Source organism: Geospiza fortis, unplaced genomic scaffold (genome assembly GCF_000277835.1).
Source record: "Geospiza fortis unplaced genomic scaffold, GeoFor_1.0 scaffold102, whole genome shotgun sequence".
Taxonomy (NCBI): Eukaryota; Metazoa; Chordata; class Aves; order Passeriformes; family Thraupidae; genus Geospiza; species Geospiza fortis.
In genome coordinates, this window is record NW_005054373.1 from 2,621,252 (window position 1) to 2,641,573 (window position 20,322).

At 50.0% G+C, this 20,322-nt stretch overlaps 1 protein-coding gene across 1 annotated transcript in view; it reads right to left on the minus strand.

The window, feature by feature from the left end:
• FANCA (FA complementation group A) overlaps positions 1 to 20,322 on the minus strand; it is a 37,399-nt gene that overhangs the window by 12,596 nt on the left and 4,481 nt on the right. The window contains exons 2-25 of the mRNA XM_031060133.1: positions 19,799 to 19,905; positions 18,812 to 18,884; positions 18,518 to 18,660; positions 18,120 to 18,215; positions 16,423 to 16,496; positions 15,346 to 15,461; positions 14,720 to 14,802; positions 14,251 to 14,284; positions 11,984 to 12,050; positions 11,171 to 11,283; positions 10,476 to 10,552; positions 9,883 to 10,024; positions 9,245 to 9,378; positions 7,804 to 7,914; positions 7,319 to 7,414; positions 7,178 to 7,237; positions 6,363 to 6,451; positions 5,895 to 5,955; positions 5,753 to 5,802; positions 4,640 to 4,716; positions 2,807 to 2,911; positions 2,142 to 2,311; positions 1,642 to 1,712; positions 481 to 580 (exon numbers count right to left, since the gene is read on the minus strand). Coding sequence (XP_030915993.1) covers positions 481 to 580; positions 1,642 to 1,712; positions 2,142 to 2,311; positions 2,807 to 2,911; positions 4,640 to 4,716; positions 5,753 to 5,802; positions 5,895 to 5,955; positions 6,363 to 6,451; positions 7,178 to 7,237; positions 7,319 to 7,414; positions 7,804 to 7,914; positions 9,245 to 9,378; positions 9,883 to 10,024; positions 10,476 to 10,552; positions 11,171 to 11,283; positions 11,984 to 12,050; positions 14,251 to 14,284; positions 14,720 to 14,802; positions 15,346 to 15,461; positions 16,423 to 16,496; positions 18,120 to 18,215; positions 18,518 to 18,660; positions 18,812 to 18,884; positions 19,799 to 19,905 — 2,249 coding nt within the window. The remainder of the gene's footprint in view (positions 1 to 480; positions 581 to 1,641; positions 1,713 to 2,141; positions 2,312 to 2,806; positions 2,912 to 4,639; positions 4,717 to 5,752; positions 5,803 to 5,894; positions 5,956 to 6,362; positions 6,452 to 7,177; positions 7,238 to 7,318; positions 7,415 to 7,803; positions 7,915 to 9,244; positions 9,379 to 9,882; positions 10,025 to 10,475; positions 10,553 to 11,170; positions 11,284 to 11,983; positions 12,051 to 14,250; positions 14,285 to 14,719; positions 14,803 to 15,345; positions 15,462 to 16,422; positions 16,497 to 18,119; positions 18,216 to 18,517; positions 18,661 to 18,811; positions 18,885 to 19,798; positions 19,906 to 20,322) is intronic.

The following is a 20,322-nucleotide window of genomic DNA, read 5'->3' on the forward strand; positions in this document are numbered from 1 at the left end:
TTTTTTGTTTTTTTTTTTTGGAGGGGTATTTTTTTAAGGGGTATTTTTTTGAGGGGTATTTTTTGGAGGGTTTTTTTTTGGAGGGTATTTTTTTGAGGGGTATTCTTTTAAGGAGTATTTTTGGGAGGGGTAATTTGGAGGTATTTTTGGGAGGTTTTTTTTTTGGAGGTGTATTTTTTTTTGGAGGTGTATTTTTTTTTTGGAGGAGTATTTTTTGGAGGGGTATTTTTTGGAGGGGTTTTTTTTGAGGGGTATTCTTTTGGAGGGGTATTTTTTAAGGGGTATTTTTTTTGAGAGGTATTTTTTTTGAGGGGTATTTCTTTTGGAGGGTGGTTTTTTTTTAAGGGGTATTTTTTTGAGGGGTATTTTTTTCAGAAGGCAGTGAAGTCCCCCCACAGTGCAGCCCGGACATGTCCATCCCCCCAGGTCAGGAAATGGAGTAGGATGGAATTCTGCAGGGCTGCTGGCTGGAAAGCTGACCTGGTGATAAAGGAGCTGGCAGAGCCTGGCCAGGAGTGCAGGCAGGAGATTCCTGTGTCCACACATCATCTTCACCAGCAGGGAGAGGCACGGGCCCTGCCTGCAGCACGGGAAACCACAAGCTCATTAAATCCATGCCCAGCACAGGAACGGGTAATTAAACAGGTAACCCTGGAGCTGCTCCAGGCCTGTCTGTAAACTCAGCACCATGATCATCCCAGCCAGGGGCACTTTGGGGGACCTGAGCACCCCAGCAGCGCCCTGCCTCACACAAGGATGGCACTGTGGGCATCTCAAGCCCTTGTTGGCATCTCCCACGGCCAAAGTGGCCTCTGAGGGGACAATAAGGGCAGGAGGGGCTGCCTGGGGCAGGGAAACAGAGGCACAGCAATAAATGGGATCACAAGACAAAGCAAGAAGGAATTGCTGTGACAAGGCTCTGCTGTAAAACAGGGGCAGGGAGGGATTTTCCCACCCAGGTAAGAAAACCCATCCTCAGAGCAGGCCAGGTGGGAGCTGTGCTTAGACACCACTTCCTGGGACTGTGTTTGTCACAGGGAGTTTGCAGCCAGGTTTTTAACAGTGATTCATCTGCTCTGGGGCAGAGCAGTGCAAGACAGGGAAGGATGCCCTGGCTGCCCAGGCACAGGGAGGGCAGCTGGGAGCCCAGCCAGCTCCTCAGCACGCCCTTGTTGCCCAACAAAGTGATTTTGCGCTGACATGCTGCCCATGATGCTTACAGGCTCTGCTCCAGGAGGAGGAGCTGAGCTCCAGCTCCAGGGCAGGCACTGCTGCCTCTGCTCCTCAGCCAGCCCAGAGCCCACCCAGGGCCCACCAGCCCCTGCCAGGGGAGGAATTCCAGCGCCAAAGGCATTGGCTCCACTGCCATCCCCCACCCAGAGCACCCAGCTCTGTTTGTGGGGTGTCCAAGCCCTGGCACAGAGCTCAGAGAGACAAAGGGCACTCTGCTGAAGGGATCTGTAACAGCAGAGAAACTTGGTTTATTCACTGATGTGCCTCAGAGTGCCTTGGTTCTGCGAGTGCAGACACTTCACCTGCACTGCCAGCCTGGCACCAGGGCTGGGAACAGCCAGGGTCCCTCCTCAGCCCTGCTGGAATTCTGTTATCACCCACTTTGGGCTCTCCTACTCTTGGTCTTACCTGTCAGGAGGGTTGAAAGAGGAAGCAGCTAGTAGGGTTTGGCAGAATGATGTCAGCAGGAGATCAACAACCTGAAATAAAAAGCACCAGGAATAAACCTGGAATAAAACCCACAGTGCTGATTCCTGCTTGTCAGGCTGCATGCCTGAGCCCAGATTTCTGCTCTGTGTATATCACATTTCCTGACGTTAAAACAAGGAAACAAATTGGTCAATGAGATTCACTACAAGCTGTACGGATCCACTGCCACTAAGGATGGAAAATGAAGCCCGTAACAGCCCAGGCATGAGCCCAGCACACAACAAACACCCAGGCAAGGCTGCTGAGGAAATCCTTTCAGAAAACATCCCCAGATGCCAAAATCCAGCAACTTCCAGGTGGTTAAAACCCAGGAATGGTCAGTGCAGGGAGAAGTGCATTTCCTGCAGACAAGGCAGCCTCGCCCACCTCCCATGCAGATGCATTTCCCTGCCCAGCCCCACCAGCCAGCCGGTACTCACCCTCTGGGGGCAGAGTGGCAGCCCCGGGGCAGGGACAGCCCGGGCACCCCCTGCCAGCCCCGGGGCAGGCACGGCCACCCGCACCCGGGAATTGTGCTCGTTGTCCTCGCTGCTGTCACCCAGGACGCGGCGGAGTCTGTCTGACACCACGGCCAGCTGAGCTGCCACCTCTGTGGGGACAGGGGGACAGGAGAGCAGGTGTGAAACGTTCACAACCCCCCACAGCAGCAAGAACAAGCAAAATATAAACTTTAATCAGCCAGAGTCAAAAGGATGCTAGGAAAAGCTTTAATAAGCAAAAGATGCTGGCTGGGACACATTGGATCAGCATCTTCAGGATTAGTTTTTACCAATACAATTACCAGCACACCTCAGGAGCAGTTTTCACACCAGAGGGGAAAATGCTTTCCAAAGGGGGCCCAGTCACCAGGTGAGCCCCAGGAGTGGGGCAGCAGAGATTGGTGTGGTAATCACAAAGATAAGCACCAGATGAGGCAGGAATACATCAGATATTAACATGTACATATTCATAGCTGGAAGGATTATCAGCTCTGAAGGATTACCAGGTGCCAGTGGCAGCAACTCCTGCTGTGCCTTTGGCCAGCACCAGCCACACTTTATTCGGGCACTTTTGGGACAGACAATGAGAAGCAGCTCCCTCATACCTTCCCACTGAGCCTGCTCCACAACCAGAGTCCTGAGCTCAGCCAGTTCAGCCTCCAGCTGCTCCAAAGGCTCCTTGGGAAGGCTGGGCTCTGCTTTGGAGTCATCTGGACAGGGAGGAGAGAAAATGCATTCCACAATCTCTGCCTGCACTTTCTGCAGGAGCAGAATTTACTTTTCCTGAAGCTCTAACAAAACCCCAAACTGTCAGTCTGCCACACACAGAGCTTTGTTTTTACACTCAGAATGTGCTATTTAATTAATAATTTATGGGTTTATGCCTAGTTGCAAAAAGGAATTTGGTTTTTAAAGACAAGAGGCAAAAAAGTTTTGTTTTCAGAGTTTTCTTCCCACTTCCTTTAGCTCTGCCCCTCACAGAAACATTTGCTGTCCTCAAGACTGGGGTCAGGCTCAGAATGCAGACAGACATTAAGCATGGATACAGCATCAGCTTCTCCAGATGTCCCATGCTACTCTGGCTTCTTGTTTAAGAGAAGGAATAAAAGGAAATTCCTTTTCCCACTGGAAAGAGATGCCAGCAGTGACTGCCACAGCCCCAAACCCCCCAGAGTTTGTTGGGCAGGAGCAGCTCCTTGTACAGGGGCCAGCAATGAATCCCCCAGCAGCAAGAGCAGCAAATGACAAAGGCTGACAATGCCACTGGCTGTGAAATGAGGTGTTGGGAGCCACAGAGTCAGCAGCGTGTGCAGGGTGAGCACTGACAGCGGGGTCTGGGGCTGCCCAGAGCTCAGCCCTGCCCTGAACCCCGGCCGTGCGCCGAGCCCGGGATGGGGCAGGGCACAGGGACACGAGGGGACACGGGACACGAGGGGACACGGGACAGGAGGGGACAGGGCTCAGGCTGCTCAGGAGGGCGGCACACGGCCCGGGCAGCGCCACCGGAGCTCAGCGGCAGCGCAGGGGGCCCCCCCGGCCATCCCATCCCATCCCATCCCATTTCCATTCCCATTATCCCATCCCATCCCATTATCCCATCCCAGCCCATCCCATTATCCCACCCCATCCCACCCCGCTGCACACCCGCGGTGCCCGGGGCTGGCTCTGCCATGCCTCTGCAGCCACAGCATCCCCAGGGAGCCCCAGAGGCCCCAGCAGGGCTCGGCCACACATTGATCTCAAAATCAGAGCATGAATCTGTAAATTCTCCCCACCACGCCCTGGGAACCAGCCCTGCACCCAGCCTGACCTTTGCATTGTGTGCAAACCCTTGGAAGGTGTGTTTGAAGCACCCACTTGCTGACAGGAACAGCCGAGCTCATTAAATATCCTCATTAAATATCCTCATTAAATATCCTCATTAAGCATCCACAACCCTGCCCAGTAAAGCTGCAGCCATGGGGCCCGGGCTCAGCTCCCACCCAAACATCTGCAAAGCAGGAGCTGCAATCCCTTCCCAGCCCCTCCTGCCCCCCCAGATCCCCCTAATCCCCTCTCAGAGGAGGACGCCAGGGCAGCACAGGACAGCACGAGAGTCATTGCACAGGGGATCAGCACAGCAATCCCCAGCCCAGGCTGCAGTGCTGATTCATGGAAAGGTCTCGGGGGTGGAATTCAGCCAGCTCAGGCTCAGGCAGCATCTGCAGCCTCAGCACAGCACAGGGCTCCCAGGCACTGCAAAAATCCCACCCAGCAGGGCTGGCAGGAAAAGTCATTGCAGGAGCAAGAATTGAACACCTCAATACAACGTTAACACCTATTTATATGGATTAAATACCTATTCAGCCATAAATCTTTGAAAATGTTCAATTCTGGAGGGCAGCAGTGGAAAAATTACCATTTCACATTGATCCATAAGTAAATGTTGCAATTTTTACCTTGTAACACCTTCTCTTTCATGGCATGACAGGCTTGCAGGTATGTGGAGTACAAGTTGGAAGGTATTTTGTCAGCTCTGTGAAAAAGAAGAGATTTATTATCCTGCATAACCACAAACTGCCTTTATTAAATAAGCACAAACAACAGCCCTCCTGTGAAATGTAATTAGAGGGACTCTGAAGCATAAAGAGCATCTGAAGCATTTTTAATCATCTGACATGAGGGGCAGAGATTTCTACCCAGGGCTTTCACAGCAAGCATTGCACACGTGTAGCACACACAAACCCAATACTGTACACGTCATTAATTAATCTTTTCATGCCTGTTTCATATCTAGTTGATGTCTAAGATCCCATAAGAGTGTGAGCTGTGAGATGCAGCACTCACAGATGTAAAACATGAATATGCTGAGACCAAGGTGCGACCTCCCCTTTGCAGGGCAGGCACTCAGTGCTAAGAGCACGTCCCAGAGGCTCCCAGAACTCAGCTGCTTCCCTGACCACTTTAATTTCACCAAATGATCCAGCCTTTAATTTTAGAGCCAGACTGGAATGACAAGGCAGGGCCGAGCACCTCATTTGCAGGCAGCGCTGCAAACATTCTTCCTTCATGAGGGGTTACAGAGGAACTACTGGATGTAAACTAAAGCTGCTCCTGCAGTGCAGAAATGCACTTTGAAACACGCAGGCGGGGCAAGCTGGATTCCTGAGAGGAGCTGTGTCCTCCTGGGGCATCACCCTGGTGCCCCTGGAGCATTAGCAGACATTTAAGTCTCATCTTTCACTGCCCCTTATCCCCTCCCAAAGAGCCTTTCACAGAGGGAGAATTCCTGGGGAAATTTTACATTCAGCTGTGTCCTTCAAGATTTGCATAAAAATGTACCTGGCCTGGAGCCAGAGGGACTCCTAAATAATGATTTCACAGTGGCCAGAGGTCTGATTACACACCTCAAGACTACACAGATAAACTCCTCCCTGCACAGCCTGCAAGCCACCGAGCCCTGCCAAGAGGCTGGTTGTAACCAAGGTGTCAGAGCCTCCGATAATCTGATATCAAATGTCCCAAAAAGAAAGCCCAGCAGCACAGAAAACAGCACTGGGATGTGTGAATACCTCTTTAGGGAGTCTATAAAAGCCATTCGTCCATCTGGGGTTTTTGGGAGCTGCAAGAGAGGAAAAGGCAGGGCAGGGGCAAATTATCTGTGTACAAACACACAGCCAAAGGGAGGGACAGAGAAAAAAGCCAAATACTGACCACACGGGGCCTGAGCAGAGCTGGAAGGAACCAGGAAGTGTAATATGGTCGTCTGAAAATGCTGAGAAAATAAACAGAGCAAAGTATTAACCGTGCCAAAGGTCCAAAGTGCCATCTCCACGCCTCAGGAGCTAATTTGGCTCCTGCAAACACAACATGTTCATGTGCATAACCACAGACAAACCAGGTTCAGATTAGCCAATGGTTTTTAATTTCTTTCATTTTGCTTTATGTTGTAATAATTTTGGATTTCTTTTGCACAGGGGAATGTGCCTTTTCACTCTCCCCACAAATATCCTCTATTGAGATGACTCTTCAGGAAGTGGGAAGAACTTCCCCAAACCTCCCTTGCTCACATCCTCAATTTTTCTTGTTTCCTTGCTTTGATTCAGACTTGGCTTCTACAATTATTGTTGTTGTTATTGTTATTCCAGCTAAGCCCAGGAGGAGGTGAGAAGCACACAGTACCTGGCTTCTATCACAGAGGTTGGGACCTTCCTGGTGCTCTCAAATATCTGAAGGGCCTTTTCCACATCCCGGAGAGCCTGGGCCTGGGGCTGCCTCACAGGGGAGAAAGAGGTGAGAAACCAAGGGTGATGGTGAACTTACCTGCTCTGCTCTGCATGTGCTGTATTGTGACTCTGTTTCAGCTGTACATGTGGAATTGGGACACATCATCCCCACTTCCAGCCTGTGCCTGCAGGCAGAGGCACTGACACCCCGGGTTTCTCTGCTTTGAGATGTAACACACCTCAAGCTGCAACAAGTTTCTCAACTGACAACCAGACCAGACTTGGAAAAATTAAATTAAATCCTCACTTATGCCGGTGAGTTCATCACAGGACTGGGTTTCTTGTATTATATTCAGCTACCCTGCCTCCAGCCTGTGTTTAATATAATCATGTATGTGAGGCCTCTTCCTCTGATCCAAATGTAGGAAGGAATAACAAAGCCAAACACTTCCTTATAAATTATTGTTGCTACCCAAAATTCATCATGAATCACAGAGCGTAGAATCCACCCCCAAATCTCCTTTGAATACCCACACTTTGGTCCCACACCACAGAGACTGAGTGCTGCGCTGAAAATAATCAAGGTATCTACGAAATGTGACTCCATGAAAACTGGGGAGATCCTGTACTTATGGCCACCAAAACCTCTGGCTTAAAGCCGGAGGCTTGGCAGCACACTCAGCTTTGGAGTGGCAGGGGGGTTGATAACCCCAGTGCTTTTCCAGAGGGAAAGGGATGAGTGATGAGAAAACTGGGACAGAGCAGCAGTACCTGCACGGCCTCCTCGGGGGCAGAGAGGTCCTCATAGAGCCCCATGTCCTCTATGGCCACCTGGGGAGGGCACAGGGGCAGGGGGTCAGAGCCTGCAGGGGGGACAGAGCCACAGGGAGCCCCTCGCAAAGCTCTGCTGACCTGGAGGTCGGCCAGGCGGGTCTTGGCCAGGCTGATGTACTCCAGCAGCAGCGAGCGGTGCTTGCTGGCCACGCACGGCGGGAACATGATGTGCACCTGAAAGGTGAGAGCCACAGCTGGGCCATTGCCAGGCAAAATTCCAGCTCATTCTGCCTGATGGACACCTCAAATCCCACCCCTCAAAGAAGGTGTGATTGCTTGGTTAAGGATAGATCATTTTCAGGGTAACTGACATAATTCTTCCCAGCAACAAACAAACAAAATCAGTGAAGGGCTCAAACTTAATTCCATTAAAGGAATTCTCCCCATCAATAAAATAATCTTGTCCTTCCTTATTGCAGGGAGAAAGGGGCTTGAATAATGAACCAGAAGTAATGTAATTCCTATAGCAACATTTCTAATGAGCTGAACCTACTGAAAGGCACAAGGACAGTGACTCTGGGGCAGTTCTGCTCCTAAACCCACCTCTGTCAGCACCTGCTCACCTTCAGGTATGGGGCAGCTTCAAAGGGCACCAGCTCTGACAGGAACTCCAAGAGGAAGACCAGAGATTTCTTACTGCTCCCATGGTGGCCACCAGCATTCCCAAAGGAAGCCTGGATCAGGGGAACATGGCAAGGCAGCCTCTCAGTCGGGAGAGAACCCTCATCCAAGCAGTGCCATAACCCAGCACACCAATCCCAAAGATCCCATTTCTGTCAGGAGAACCTTTCTGGAGAAAAGTCTCCAGAGAAAGTTCATAGGATCATGGAATGGTTTGGGTGGGAGGGACCTTAAAGACCCCCTAGATCCCATCCCCTGCCACACCTTTCACCAGCCCAGGTTGCTCCAAGCCCTGTCCAGCCTGGCCTTGGGCACTGCCAGGGATCCAGGGGCAGCCACAGCCGCTCTGGGCACCTGTGCCAGGGCCTCACACCCTCACAGCCAGGAATTCCTGCCCAATACCCCATCTAACCCTGATCTGTGGCAGTGGGAGCCATTCCCTGTGTCCTGTCCCTCCATCCTTGTCCCCAGTCCCTCTCCAGCTCTCCTGGAGCCCCTTTATGGGCTCTGAGCTCTCCCTGGAGCCTTCTCCTGTCCAGGGGAGCACCCCCAGGTGTCCCAGCCTGGCTCCAGAGGGGCTCCCTTGGATCATGGTGATTTACAGAAGCCTCTGTGGAAGTTTGCTGCCATGAGAACACTCAAACAAGGCACCTTTGAGATGCACCAAAAGATTGATATTCATGAGGGAACCACAAATCTGCAGGTTTCTACACAGGTTTATCTGGGCATTCTAAGGAAAACAACCAGTCTGGGACTACAGAGAACACAACCAGTTTACCTCCTGACACTTCCTGGGCACTCTATCAGCCAAAGCTGAGCTTAGATTTGCAAACTCACACAAAGGAATTTCCAGGTTGAATTTGCGTGGAGATTTGCATCCCTAAAATACCCACCTGGTTAAGTTAAAAGCAACAAGCAATTATCTGTAAGGTCAAACACAGCAATTACAGCTGCATGCAAACCTCCAGGAAACAGGAATGCTTCCTCTGCCATAACCCCCAACTTATGCAATAACAACAGTGCTGCTTATCAAGACACTGACATCCATCCAAGGGGATGATGATAATAACAGGAATTACACGTCTGCATTCCTAGCAAATAACTACAACAGGCAAGGTGGACTCAAAAGATGAAAGGAGGGAAAACTGGGGAAAACCAAATAAATTTATTCTTTGCAGACACAAAGGCTGTAATAAATATTCAGTCATTCCGAATATCAATACAATGCCTTGTACTTTTCTTTTTTTATTTTTCTTCCCCTCTCTCATTCCTGGCTATCCTGTCTGGGACAAGGCTCTTTCCACACAGCAGAACATTCCTTATGCACAGGTTGAATGACACAATTACAACAAAGCTCCCCAGCCAGGCCTCACTGAGTCTCACCTTGAACCACTCAGAGTAAGGCATGAAGACAGCAGGGCCCTCCAGAGCAGCCTGGCGAGCAATCAGGAAGGCAGTGATCATATTTTCCATGTCATAATTCCCAAAGGCCTTGAGCAGGAGATGGCTCAGGAGATCTAGGAACATAAAACAATAACCTCACACTCTGCTCCTCACAACAGTGCTGTGTATTCTGCAGAAAATGAAGACAAATATCTGAGATAAAACACGAGGCAGGACATGTACTGCAGCCTGGAGAACCTCTGGGGTCTGATTTTATTTTTTTATGCCCTTTCAACTGTCAAACACACTTGGATTCCCTGCAGGGAGTCCAGCACTGGGATAATTAGCAAGGAATTCTCACCAACAAGCTCTGCTAGCAAAGGTGAGCTAGAACTAAGGTTCAGTAATCACTATGCCAATTAACGAGGAAGGTAATTATCAAACCACCACCCTGGGCTGTACACAGAGTTAGAGAAGTGGCAGGCACGAGGCCTGGCACTGCCATCACCACGGCCATGGGGAGTCTGGTGGAAAAGCAGATGTCCTGTCCTGCTGCCCTTTGCCATGCAGGAGCCCTGGGCTGACCCCCTGCTCCCCCCCAGCCGCAGGGCACAGGCCAGGCTGGCAGTGCCACCTACCCTTGAAGAGCTGCCCAGCCTCAGCCTGGCACACCACCAGCGTGGACACACAGGACAGCACGTGCTGCCAGTTCACCTCGTGGGTCTCCAGCACCTGCTGCAGCTGGCACACGGATTCCTTCACACTGAATGCCACCAGCAGCTGGAGAGGGAGCGCAATTCCTGTTAGCTGGCACATACAGCCACAAGAAACAGGGGAATACACACAAGATTGACAGGCTTTATCAAACTGTCCTGCAGCTTTTGGATCAGCTTCCCAGGTCCAAATATCAGCCTGGACTGGAACCAGCACCAGCTACAATAAACAGTAAAATTCCCATTCTTTCAGAACTCATGTCTCACTCTGTAGCAGTGAAAATTCACATCTCCACATTCACTGTACCAGTGAACATTCACATCTCCAATCAGCATCTTTGTTCTCATGAATTGCTTTGCACTAGCAAAAACCACTGTTGTTCTTTTCCTTCTGGCAATTGGTTTGGATGCTGCAACTGGACAATGCTGCACTAATTTCCAATAATCTGATTTCAGGTTTTCCAGTGGAAACAAGCCCAACATAACACAGTTCTGTGGGTGACAGCAGGCAGAGGTACCTTGCGATACAGAGCCGTGAGCAGGGGAGAAGTCCTGGTAAAGCTCCACTCCTTCTGCATCTGGATGGCATCAGACACTGCACCCACAGAAAGAAAACCTCAGCAGCAGGTTTTACAACACAGCCAAAACACACAGGTTTCCCTTTGAAAACTGCCCAGTGGAATTCTGTCTCCCATCGGTCTTTGGAACACGGCTGTGGCACAGGGACCGGGCCATTCCTTCATGGCACTGCCACCCCAGAGCTGGTTTTGTGATCCCGCCTGCGTGGGCTGATGTGGCACATGCACAGAGAATCAGCAAGGAACCAGCTCTTCCCTCATTAACCTCTTTCATCTGGGAGGCAGCAATGGCACAGCTCTCCCACACAACAGACAGCAGCTCCAGATCACAGCTCCTGGGGGCTGCACAGTCGAGTTCATAGCTCAAACATATTTCTCCCAAAAACATCAAGCTTCACAATTACTGATCCAGGATTAGAACCTTCCTGCCCAAAATCTTCTCCCGAACTATGACCCTCAGGTGATGTTTTTTTTGCCTGATTTGGCACCCTGCTCATACAGACCCCAGGAAGGAGCTCAGAAGGCTGGAGGCTGCTCTGGCTCTGGGTCCTCCAGGCTGGGCCCCACTCAGTGTGGGACAGAGCTCTGGAGACACCTGGAGACACCTGGAGACCCCTGTCCCTGGCCATTCCCACCTTTCAGCACGGGGTGGTAGGTGAGAACCTCAGTCAGGGTGTGTCTGAAGAACTGCCTCAAGGATTCTGGGTGAGCCACACTTCCATAGAGGGACACGTTGAACACATTCAGCCTGCAAAGGACAAGGAGATACCAGAAAGTGTCAGCCAGGTGATCAGCCAGGCACTGATTCAATATGATCAGCCAGGCACTGATAATATAATTATGATCAGCCAGGTAGTGATAATATATGATCCACCAGCTGCTGATGAAATAGGAACAGCCAGCTGCAGCTTAGGGGGAATGCCTGATTTTTATTCTACATCCATCTTCTTAAAATTGCCACAAATATATTCTTTTTGGTATGTATTAAAAAAACCCAAAGCAATGAATGGTTACTCAGCACTGTGTAGCCATCAGATTAAATGTGAGTCTGAGGGGTATCCCTGCATGGGGCTGAAGGTGACATGTACAAAGCAGTTAAATAAAACAAGTTTGGAAGCAGGAATTGGAGGTGATTTCACCTTCCAGGTGTTTCTGCTCAGAAGCAGTGAGGAAACCTGATGGGGAATTTCTGGCATGACAAGAGGGAGGTCCAGGGCTGGCTCCAGCACTGCCGGAATCCACTTTCCTTCCTGGCCCTTATCTTTTTTACAAGCACTTTTGTCTGCACATATTTTATTAGAGGAGAATATCAAGCACAAATAGCACTGGGAGAGGTGGGGGTGTGGTGTAAATAAGTGAAAAACACCCCACAGCATTGCTCCTATTTCAGTAAGAAGTGCAACAGTGGATAAAAACCTCCCCCTGACACTGTTTGGAACGTTTCTTACCAGAACCTCACAGCTTGCACCATGGAAACATCTTCCTGCTTCTCCTTACCAACAGCATCAAGCATCCCTGGACCCCAAAACACACAAAAACCCAATGAGAAAAGAACTGTGACAAAAACAACTGTGTAAATCCCACCTGGGAATTAACAGGAATCAGCAATTTGTGCCCCGCTACAAAGGTGACCCCGCCAGGAAAATGTGCAGAAGCCACTCAGCAGTGCTAAATTCTCACCAGATTTTGTCCAAAGTGACACAGGGACTCGGAAACTATTACCACTGCCCTTGAACCAATTTTAAACCATTCCCGAGAACATGCTAATAACGAAGCCATCTAAAACGCATGTAAATCAGGATTTCGCTTCCAAACGCAGCCCCAGCGAGTGTGAGCACCGCGCAGCCTGTCTGGGGTTTGCACAGGCTGAATTAAGCACCCTGCAAACCCCGGTCCAGACAAAGGGCAGGCTGGGGGAGGGCCACGCGTTTGTAATGTGCCATTTGCATGGCAGGAATTCCTGTAAAAGCTCCATCTGCCCCAAAAGGACGGGTAGAGATCAAACAGGTTGGCAGCTTGCGCGTTGTCTTGGCGATGATCAGCCCACACCTCTCCGAGCCCACAGACTGGGAAAGCCTTTGCTTTGCAGCCTGCTGCAGCAGCACTTCTGCTTTGTGCCACCCCGCCTTGAAAACCCTCCTCTTTCAACTGTTAAAGGAGCTTGGTTTGTGTATTCAAATCATTTCGTGAAGGAAAAAAAAAACCCTGAAAAGAAAATGTACTGAGCGGGGGCAGCGAACCAGACGTCCCTCACATGCCACCAGAGCTTTAGGATGTAACACTCTCCTCTCCTGCTGAGGAATACTTTAAGGTTAAGTAGGGGAGAATAAAGCAAAGGAGATAAACTCAGCTTATCTTCAGGCACAGCAGTTCAGCCCTGCCAGATCATTACAGCGAACGCATTGCTCCCATGCTACTAACAGCCTGTCCTTCTCCTGCTGGGAAGGTCTTCAGAAATAGGGAACTCTTTTACATTAAAAATCCTAATGTTCTCCGCAGATTAATGAAGTGGGACCCCTCAGAGGTGACCCAAAAGTATGGACTAATAAAATATCTTACATAAACCTGCTGGAATGCATTTTGCAGGCAGGCAGGCTGCGCAAACGGGAAGGGCAAATGAAGAGCAGGATGCAGACTCCTGTCTGCCTGCCAACAGCCTGCTCCTCCTCCTCCAAAATCACTACTCCTCTGCTCAGAAGGGTTGGTTTTCAACTCTTAAAGGGCCACCCGAGATGGGATTGGTGCATATTAAATAATAAAGCACTTCCCTTGCAGCTTTCCCTTTTTGGAAGAACTCACAAGGTCTGTGAGCATCTCAGTGTACAGACAGTGCTCTCTGTGAGTTTGGGGGCAAGGGATGGGGCTGGCAGTGCCCATGGGGATGGAGGGAGGTGCCCTGGTCACCTTACAGCAGAGACAGCAGCAGCCTCTGCAGCAGCACGAGCAGGAAAGGTGGCAGCAGGGAAAGCAGGAATCGCTGTCACTAAGGAGACAGGAGTGACAGCAGCTGCACTGGCAGGTGACACCAGCCAGGGTGTGTAAGGAACAGGACAGCAGCTGCTACAGCATCAGCTGTGACACAGGACAAAAATAACCCCTGCGAGTGAGTTTAGCCTTTCTGCACCAGGATTTGCTGGTAAATCAGGAGCTGCTGCGCTGAGCCCTCAGCAGAGGCACCAGGGCAGCTCAGGCCAGGGCAGGCACGTTGCAGTTCATGAACACTGGTGTTCAAAGGCTCCACACCTACACCCGATGTCTTGGCTCAGCACAAAAATAGAGGTTTCAGAAAACATTGGTCTGCAAATCCAAATGGTGAGTCAGCAAAAGTCAACTCAAAGTCTAATTTACTAGGCAGAAAGAAAAAATAAATCTAAGCAGCAAAGCTGATCCTGGCCTAACCTCTGTGCTCCACCTGCTTCCAAGCAAACCTGTTAAAAATCAGGAAATGGGGTCAGGTATCTATATCATGTTAGAGTTGGAAGCAGAAAAAAAAGTAGCATAAAAGGCAAGAAATTATCTGCAGCGTCTGGAGACACTTCAGGAGAACGACAGGGAAAGCAGAGGCAAATAAAATCAGCGACATAAATATTATGCACAACAGCACAGACAAAGCAGCCAGGCAAAGGATTCCTCCTTAGGGATTCAGCAGTGAGCAAGGAATGGAAGTCCTGAGCCAGCAGTGGCTGCACAAAGCTGGGATCACAGCAATACTCACATGCCAGCATCCTCTGCAAGACAGCACGGCAGATCTGTTCAAAATTGACAAATTAATGGATTTAGAGTTTCAAAGGGCTGCAGTTCAATGCAGAAAAAGTAAATTGACTCAAAGAGTTTTGTCCCTCTTAAAGCTTCACTTTGACCTTAGGCTGTGCAATAGAACAGATAAAATAGACAGAAGGGCAGCACTTTCCAACCTTACAGCATTCCATGTCTCGTATTCAAATGGAACACCCAAGCAACCCAGGTGAAAGGGAGTTAAAAACCCCTTGATGTGCCACCTTGGAGCAATTCTCCGTACAAAAAATCTCAATTCTGGTTCCACCATTTCCCCCTCTCCTGCACCTGTGCCAGCACCCTCTCCTTGCAGCTCCAAGCCCTGAATTGTTTGCACTCAGCAAGAGCCAGAGATCAATGGAACTGCTTTATTAAAGCACCATTTGCAGCCAGGTTCATTTTGTCCTTACGTAGGCAACCTTCTGGAATTCCACCTTCCTTCCCAGCTCTGAAGGCTGCTCAAAGCCATTCTGAAGAAACACGATGGCAAAGTCTGCAAAAACCAAGAAAAAAAATTGGTGTTCCAGCATCCCCTCTGCACACAGGTCACCTCCTCCTTCCCCTCCCACCTGTCCCAACAGCCTCTGAAAAACAGCAGTCAGTTACTGTCCTGGAGTAAAATCATTCCCAGGAAAAAGAATCCAGAACTCAGGGGGGCTGTACTTGACCAGCTGCAATGGTTCACACTCAGACACTGGAGGGATTTTTTTTTTCCTAACTAAACTAAGAAAATAAATAATAGAAATGGACAGGGGGGAAATGGAACTCTGAAATATTTCTGGCCCAAAATCTCTCAGGGACTTTGCAGAGTGTCACAGTGCCAGTGTGTCATCCCTGAACCACACCCCTCACAGCTACACTTTCTTGAGTTACCTTAACTCCAAGGGATGGAAAATTTCAAACCAATTTAAAGGGAGAAAATTTGCTCAACATATAAAAAATATATTCCCCAGAGAAATGAGGTAAGGAAACACAAAGTGAGGCCTGCATTGTTCCACCTCTGAGGTCCTGCCCTGCTCCCAGCCCAGGGCCTTGCCTGAGAGAATCCTCTGTGCCAGCTCCGTGTCCCCACAGGAGATGTCCCCAGCCTGCTCACAGAGGCCACAGAGGCTGCTGCAGAGCCACTCCACTGCTGCTGGGCCTGCTGGGCTCCTGCAACACAAAAGCACCTCCAGTTCAACCCCTCCTGCCTTCTGTAAGGCTTGGCTGTCTCCACCTGTGCACTCTGCCCTAAATCTGCCACTTCCTTTATTTAATTTGGACCAGCACATTTGCTTTACCAACAGTTGCTTTTTATATTATTTGCTTTATAAAAAGGTCCCACAACACACACATGCAAAGGAAAAATGTGGGTGAAATTGTGCATCCAAGTATTTCCTCATCCCCGACATGAAAGTTTCCATTGGGAAACCTCTGCTAGAAGAATTTCAGTTCCAATTTCTAAGACACTCGGATAAAAATGCTTCAAAAAAGAAATTAAAATCTTAATCTTAATCAATGCCTTTGGTTCCCTTAAATTGCTTTGATTGTGAACAGACAAGCGAACCAATATCAGAACCTAGAAAATCACTGGGACACAATAAGGAGACATCCTGAACTTCACAAATGGGTGAGCTCTTAGCTCTGTATCATGGAATAATGGAATGGTTTGGCTTCAAAGGGACCTTAATGCTCATCTTGTTTCACCCCCTGCTTGGGCAGGGACACCTTTCACTAGAGCAGGTTGCTCCAAGCCCTGCCCAAACTTGGTCTTGGACATTTGTTGGGGGGCAAAAAACAAAAAACCAAAATTCTAAGACTAACAATTCTCTGGAGATTAACTCTGCCAGACCAAAAAAGTGTAAGATTTTGTGAAGATGGAGGCACCCACCTTCTGCAGAGCAAGACTTTCTCAAGTACAGTTGGTGATCCCCAAGGAGCCACTGCACAGAACTGGGCTCATTACCCCAGAGTAACCCCCCAAGCCCAGAGCAGCTCCTAAGCCCTGCTAATCTGATCCCTGGGCAGCACCTGACCACATCCTCACTCCAGAATACTCATGACTAATCCCTGATTATGTCCCAAGAGGCTTTGGGGGATCAGCTGCACCTGCAGCCCCCAGGGCCCTGCTCACCTGTCCAGCAGCTCTGCCAGGCCCACGATGTCACTGCTGTGCAGGTGCCACACGGCCTCCAGCACCAGGGGCTCCTAAGGACACAGCACCAGCAGCTCACAGCCTGCACTGGGCACTTCACCTTTGGTTATTGCACATGGTACACGAGAAATAATACTGGATTCTGTTTATTCCAACCATCCAGCATTAAAATTGACAACACAGCAAATAGCTGGTGATGAGAGATTGTATTTTCTAGAAATTTTGGGAGGTTTAGGGTTGTAGATGCATCATCATGTAAAATTTTCGTGGACAAGTAATGAATACATTAATCTTTCCCCTCTGGAATAATGCTGATTCTGCAGATTTAAAGGAGCAGGGATACCCCAGGAAACAGGCAACATCACTCAGGTTCAGGTTTTGTTAATGCAGATCCAGATCCAGATTAGAGAATTGTCTTTTAGTCTATTAACTGTTAATTAGTCCCTGTGGAACAAGGATGCCACTCTCAAGTCCATATCCCAACAGAGCTGGGGTTGCAGGAGACCACAGGGAGAGTCTCTGCAACCATCCAGGCAGAAAGGCTGATGGACACAAAGGGAAAACGAACAAAAATCTGCACCAGGCATTGCTCCTGTGTGGATGCACTTGCTGGCCTGTGACATCCCTTCCAGCTCCTGCCCACCACAGCACGCCCAGGGGAGCCCTGAGCCAGCAGAGCAGCCCTGCAGGGTGCACCTGGCAGAGGAAAGGAGCAGCAGCAGCAGCTTCTGATCATTCCAGGCACAACCAACACCTCCCCACCTTGAGAAGAGGCATTTGGGAGCCTTGGGCACAGGGAAAAGCCAAAGCCCCAGGAGCTTTCTGCCATGACCAGCAGCTGCCTCACACCCTGACCCCAAAGTCGCCCGCATTCTTTGTCTTCACAACCTAATTCTTACTGTAACACCCTCAGCTACAGTTATCTCTCCCTTATCCCATGTCTGCCCCAGGACCAGGAGATCCCAATCAGCCTGTGAAACACACAGGTTCTATTTTCAGCTCAGCAGAGGATATCTGAGACCAGAGCACAGCCCTTTATCTGGGCAGATCAGCCTTTCCTCCCTCCCCATGGGAGCAGTGAGGAATCAGAGCCCTCCCACTCATAAAAAGCCCTGGACTCCACTCACAGCACCTCTTGTCTCCACAAAATACACCCAAATGAAATCAAGACATCCCACTTGTCAGGCAGCACAAGCTGTTATCTGCTATCTGGTTTCTTTCTCTGTGACCTCGCTTTGTCTTGTCACCATTCCCAGGCAAACAAAGCAGAGAGCCAGGATGCCAAAGACACTTGGAATATTGCTGGCAAAGGACATGAAGGGCTCTGGGACTGTGTCACCCCACAGTCAGCTGGGAGTTTCTGCACTGGACCCCAAAAGCAGCACCTGATCACCACGGTGCTGTCAATGACCCTTCTGTGGCAGTTTCCAAGAATTCAAATCATTCCAAACCTCAACAGAGTAGAAAAAGCAAATCCCACTGCAGAGACAAGGAAGTTCCCACTGAACTTGCTCTAAAATTAACAGAATAACCAAAAAAACCCCACCATGTGTAATTCAGCTCATGCTTTTGGAAGGTCAGGAAAACCAGTCATTCTCAGGAGTTCAGAGATGCCACATCCCATGGATGAATCCTCATGGTGTGCAACACCACAGTGCTTCTCCATGAGCTCTCACCTTCATTTTCCACATTTCCTGGCAGAAGAGGGAGCGACAGAACATGTTGTTTGCCAGCAAATCCTTCACAGTCTGAAGCAAGCAGGTCAGCCTCTTCTGGCATCACCCCAGAAATGAAGCAGAAATAATTCCCTTTGTGAACAACACACTCTCAGAAAAACAATTTGTTGCTTTGCCCTCTTTGCTGCTTTTTAGAGGGTCAAATGATGGAGGGAATTCAGGGGAAAGGCCTAAACTTCTCTTCTTATTTATCTTGTACTCCTGCAAGCAAATCGAGCACCTCAGTGAATAACTGTCCGCTCATGTTTGGGCCTTAATCAGAGCAGATAAACTGGGCTTAAAGTGAAACCTAGCAGTGCTGTTTTGCTGCTAAATGAAAGATAAAGCTCTCCCCTTACTCTCTGGTCAGAGTTCAGCAGCGGGGCTCTGGAGGGGCTGCCAGGATCCTGGCAGATCTGCTCCACGTTGGCCGCGGCATTTTTGGCTGCCAAGGTCGCTGTGGGCACACCCAGCTTTGAGGCCTGTTCCTGCAGAACAGAGACTAAACAGCAAGGCACAAGACTGTCATCACCAGGCAAGCAAGAAACAAGACCAGAACAATGAAAAGAAAGTAGAACTGGGGTTGTACATAAAGGCAAAAATTCAGCATTGAGGAAGGGTTCTCCCCCACATCTGGCCTGGTGGATGCTCACCTATAAATGACTCTGGTGACACTCCCTGGTGCTCTGCCCCATCCTGCACACCTGGCCTGGCTGAATCTCCCACCTGGAAACCAAATAAAACACTTAGATCTCTGTCACACACATTTACAAACCTAGCCCTGCAGTGCTGGAGCAACTGAAGTGAAATTAACACGGAGCTCCCACGTGGAAAAGCACAGATTTCACCTTACAAGAGATGTGTGTTTAGTTATCGTCAGTTTATTCATAAAAAAAGGAGATACAGGTCAAAGTTCCTCATCCCCAGGGACCAAACAGCTCAGCAGCAGCACCAGGAGCAGAATTTCTATAATCCTTGTCTTTCTGTGAAGCCATGTGGCCATAAATATTTGATGAAACATGTCCAAATGTTGGATCATTTTCTAGTTAAATCCCCTTTTTCTTTTTATAAAGGGAAATATTCTCTAGAGAAAGGCAGATCCTGAACTGTGGGAGGTATTTGCATTATCTGTTGGAACTGTAAAATCAGCGTGTGAGGAGAGGGAGAACGCAGCTAAATCACAACAGTGGATCAAGATAAGGCTGTCATGAGGACAGCCATGTCAGCCAGACGTGCTTGGTAATTCAGGGAAAAGCCAAGTCTCTTCTGAATTGTCTTCCTTAGATTCACAAGAAGCCAGTTCTGACTCAAAGGAAAATGTGCTGGATTTCCCTTTGCCCAAACCATGCTTAACCATTTCTGGCCTGTAAAACATTGATGGAGGAGGGCTAACAATCCCATTTCTGTGACACAGAGCTTGCAGCCCCATCTTGCTGCTACACTGCAGGTTTTTCTCTCCAGGTACCATGGAGCACTGTGTTCCTGGGACAAGGACTCCACAGCCCACCTGCAGCTGGGCTCTCCCACTGCCCCAGCTGGGCCACGACCCCCTGAGCTGTCCCGTCCTACCTCCAGGAGCAGCTCAGCCAGGTTCTGGTGCTGATCACCCCCAGGTTCTGGTGCTGATCCACCATTCCTACCTCCAGGAGCAGCTCAGCCAGGTTCTGGTGCTGGTCCAGCAGCTGCAGAGCCGCTCCCTGGAGCTCTGCTCCACTCCCAAAGGGGCTTCTCCTCTCCCTGGCTCTCCCTGCTGAGGAGTTCAGGTTTATTGAGCAGCGTGTGCCCAGGGCACCCCAAAACCACCTCCCGCTCCTGCTGCTAGGGATGGGGGCACAGAGGGGTGTGAGGGAAACACACGGGAGCCATGAGGGCAGGAGAGGGGTGTGCGAGGGCAGATGTTGTGTTCCGGGGCACGGGAGCCATGAGGAAAGCACAGAGGGGTGTGCGAGGGCAGATGTTGTGTCCCGGGGCACAGCGGCTTTGAGGAAGGCACAGCGGGATGCATGGAGCGGGACACGTGGGCAGAGGGAGGGTGTGCGCAGGTAGAGAAGGGGTGTACGAAGGCAGAGGGCGGAGATTCACCCCGCCCGCCCCCTCCGCTGTCCCCGCGGGGAGCGCCCGGCTCGGAGCTCGCCCCGGGCCCGCCCCGGCCCGCACGTACCGA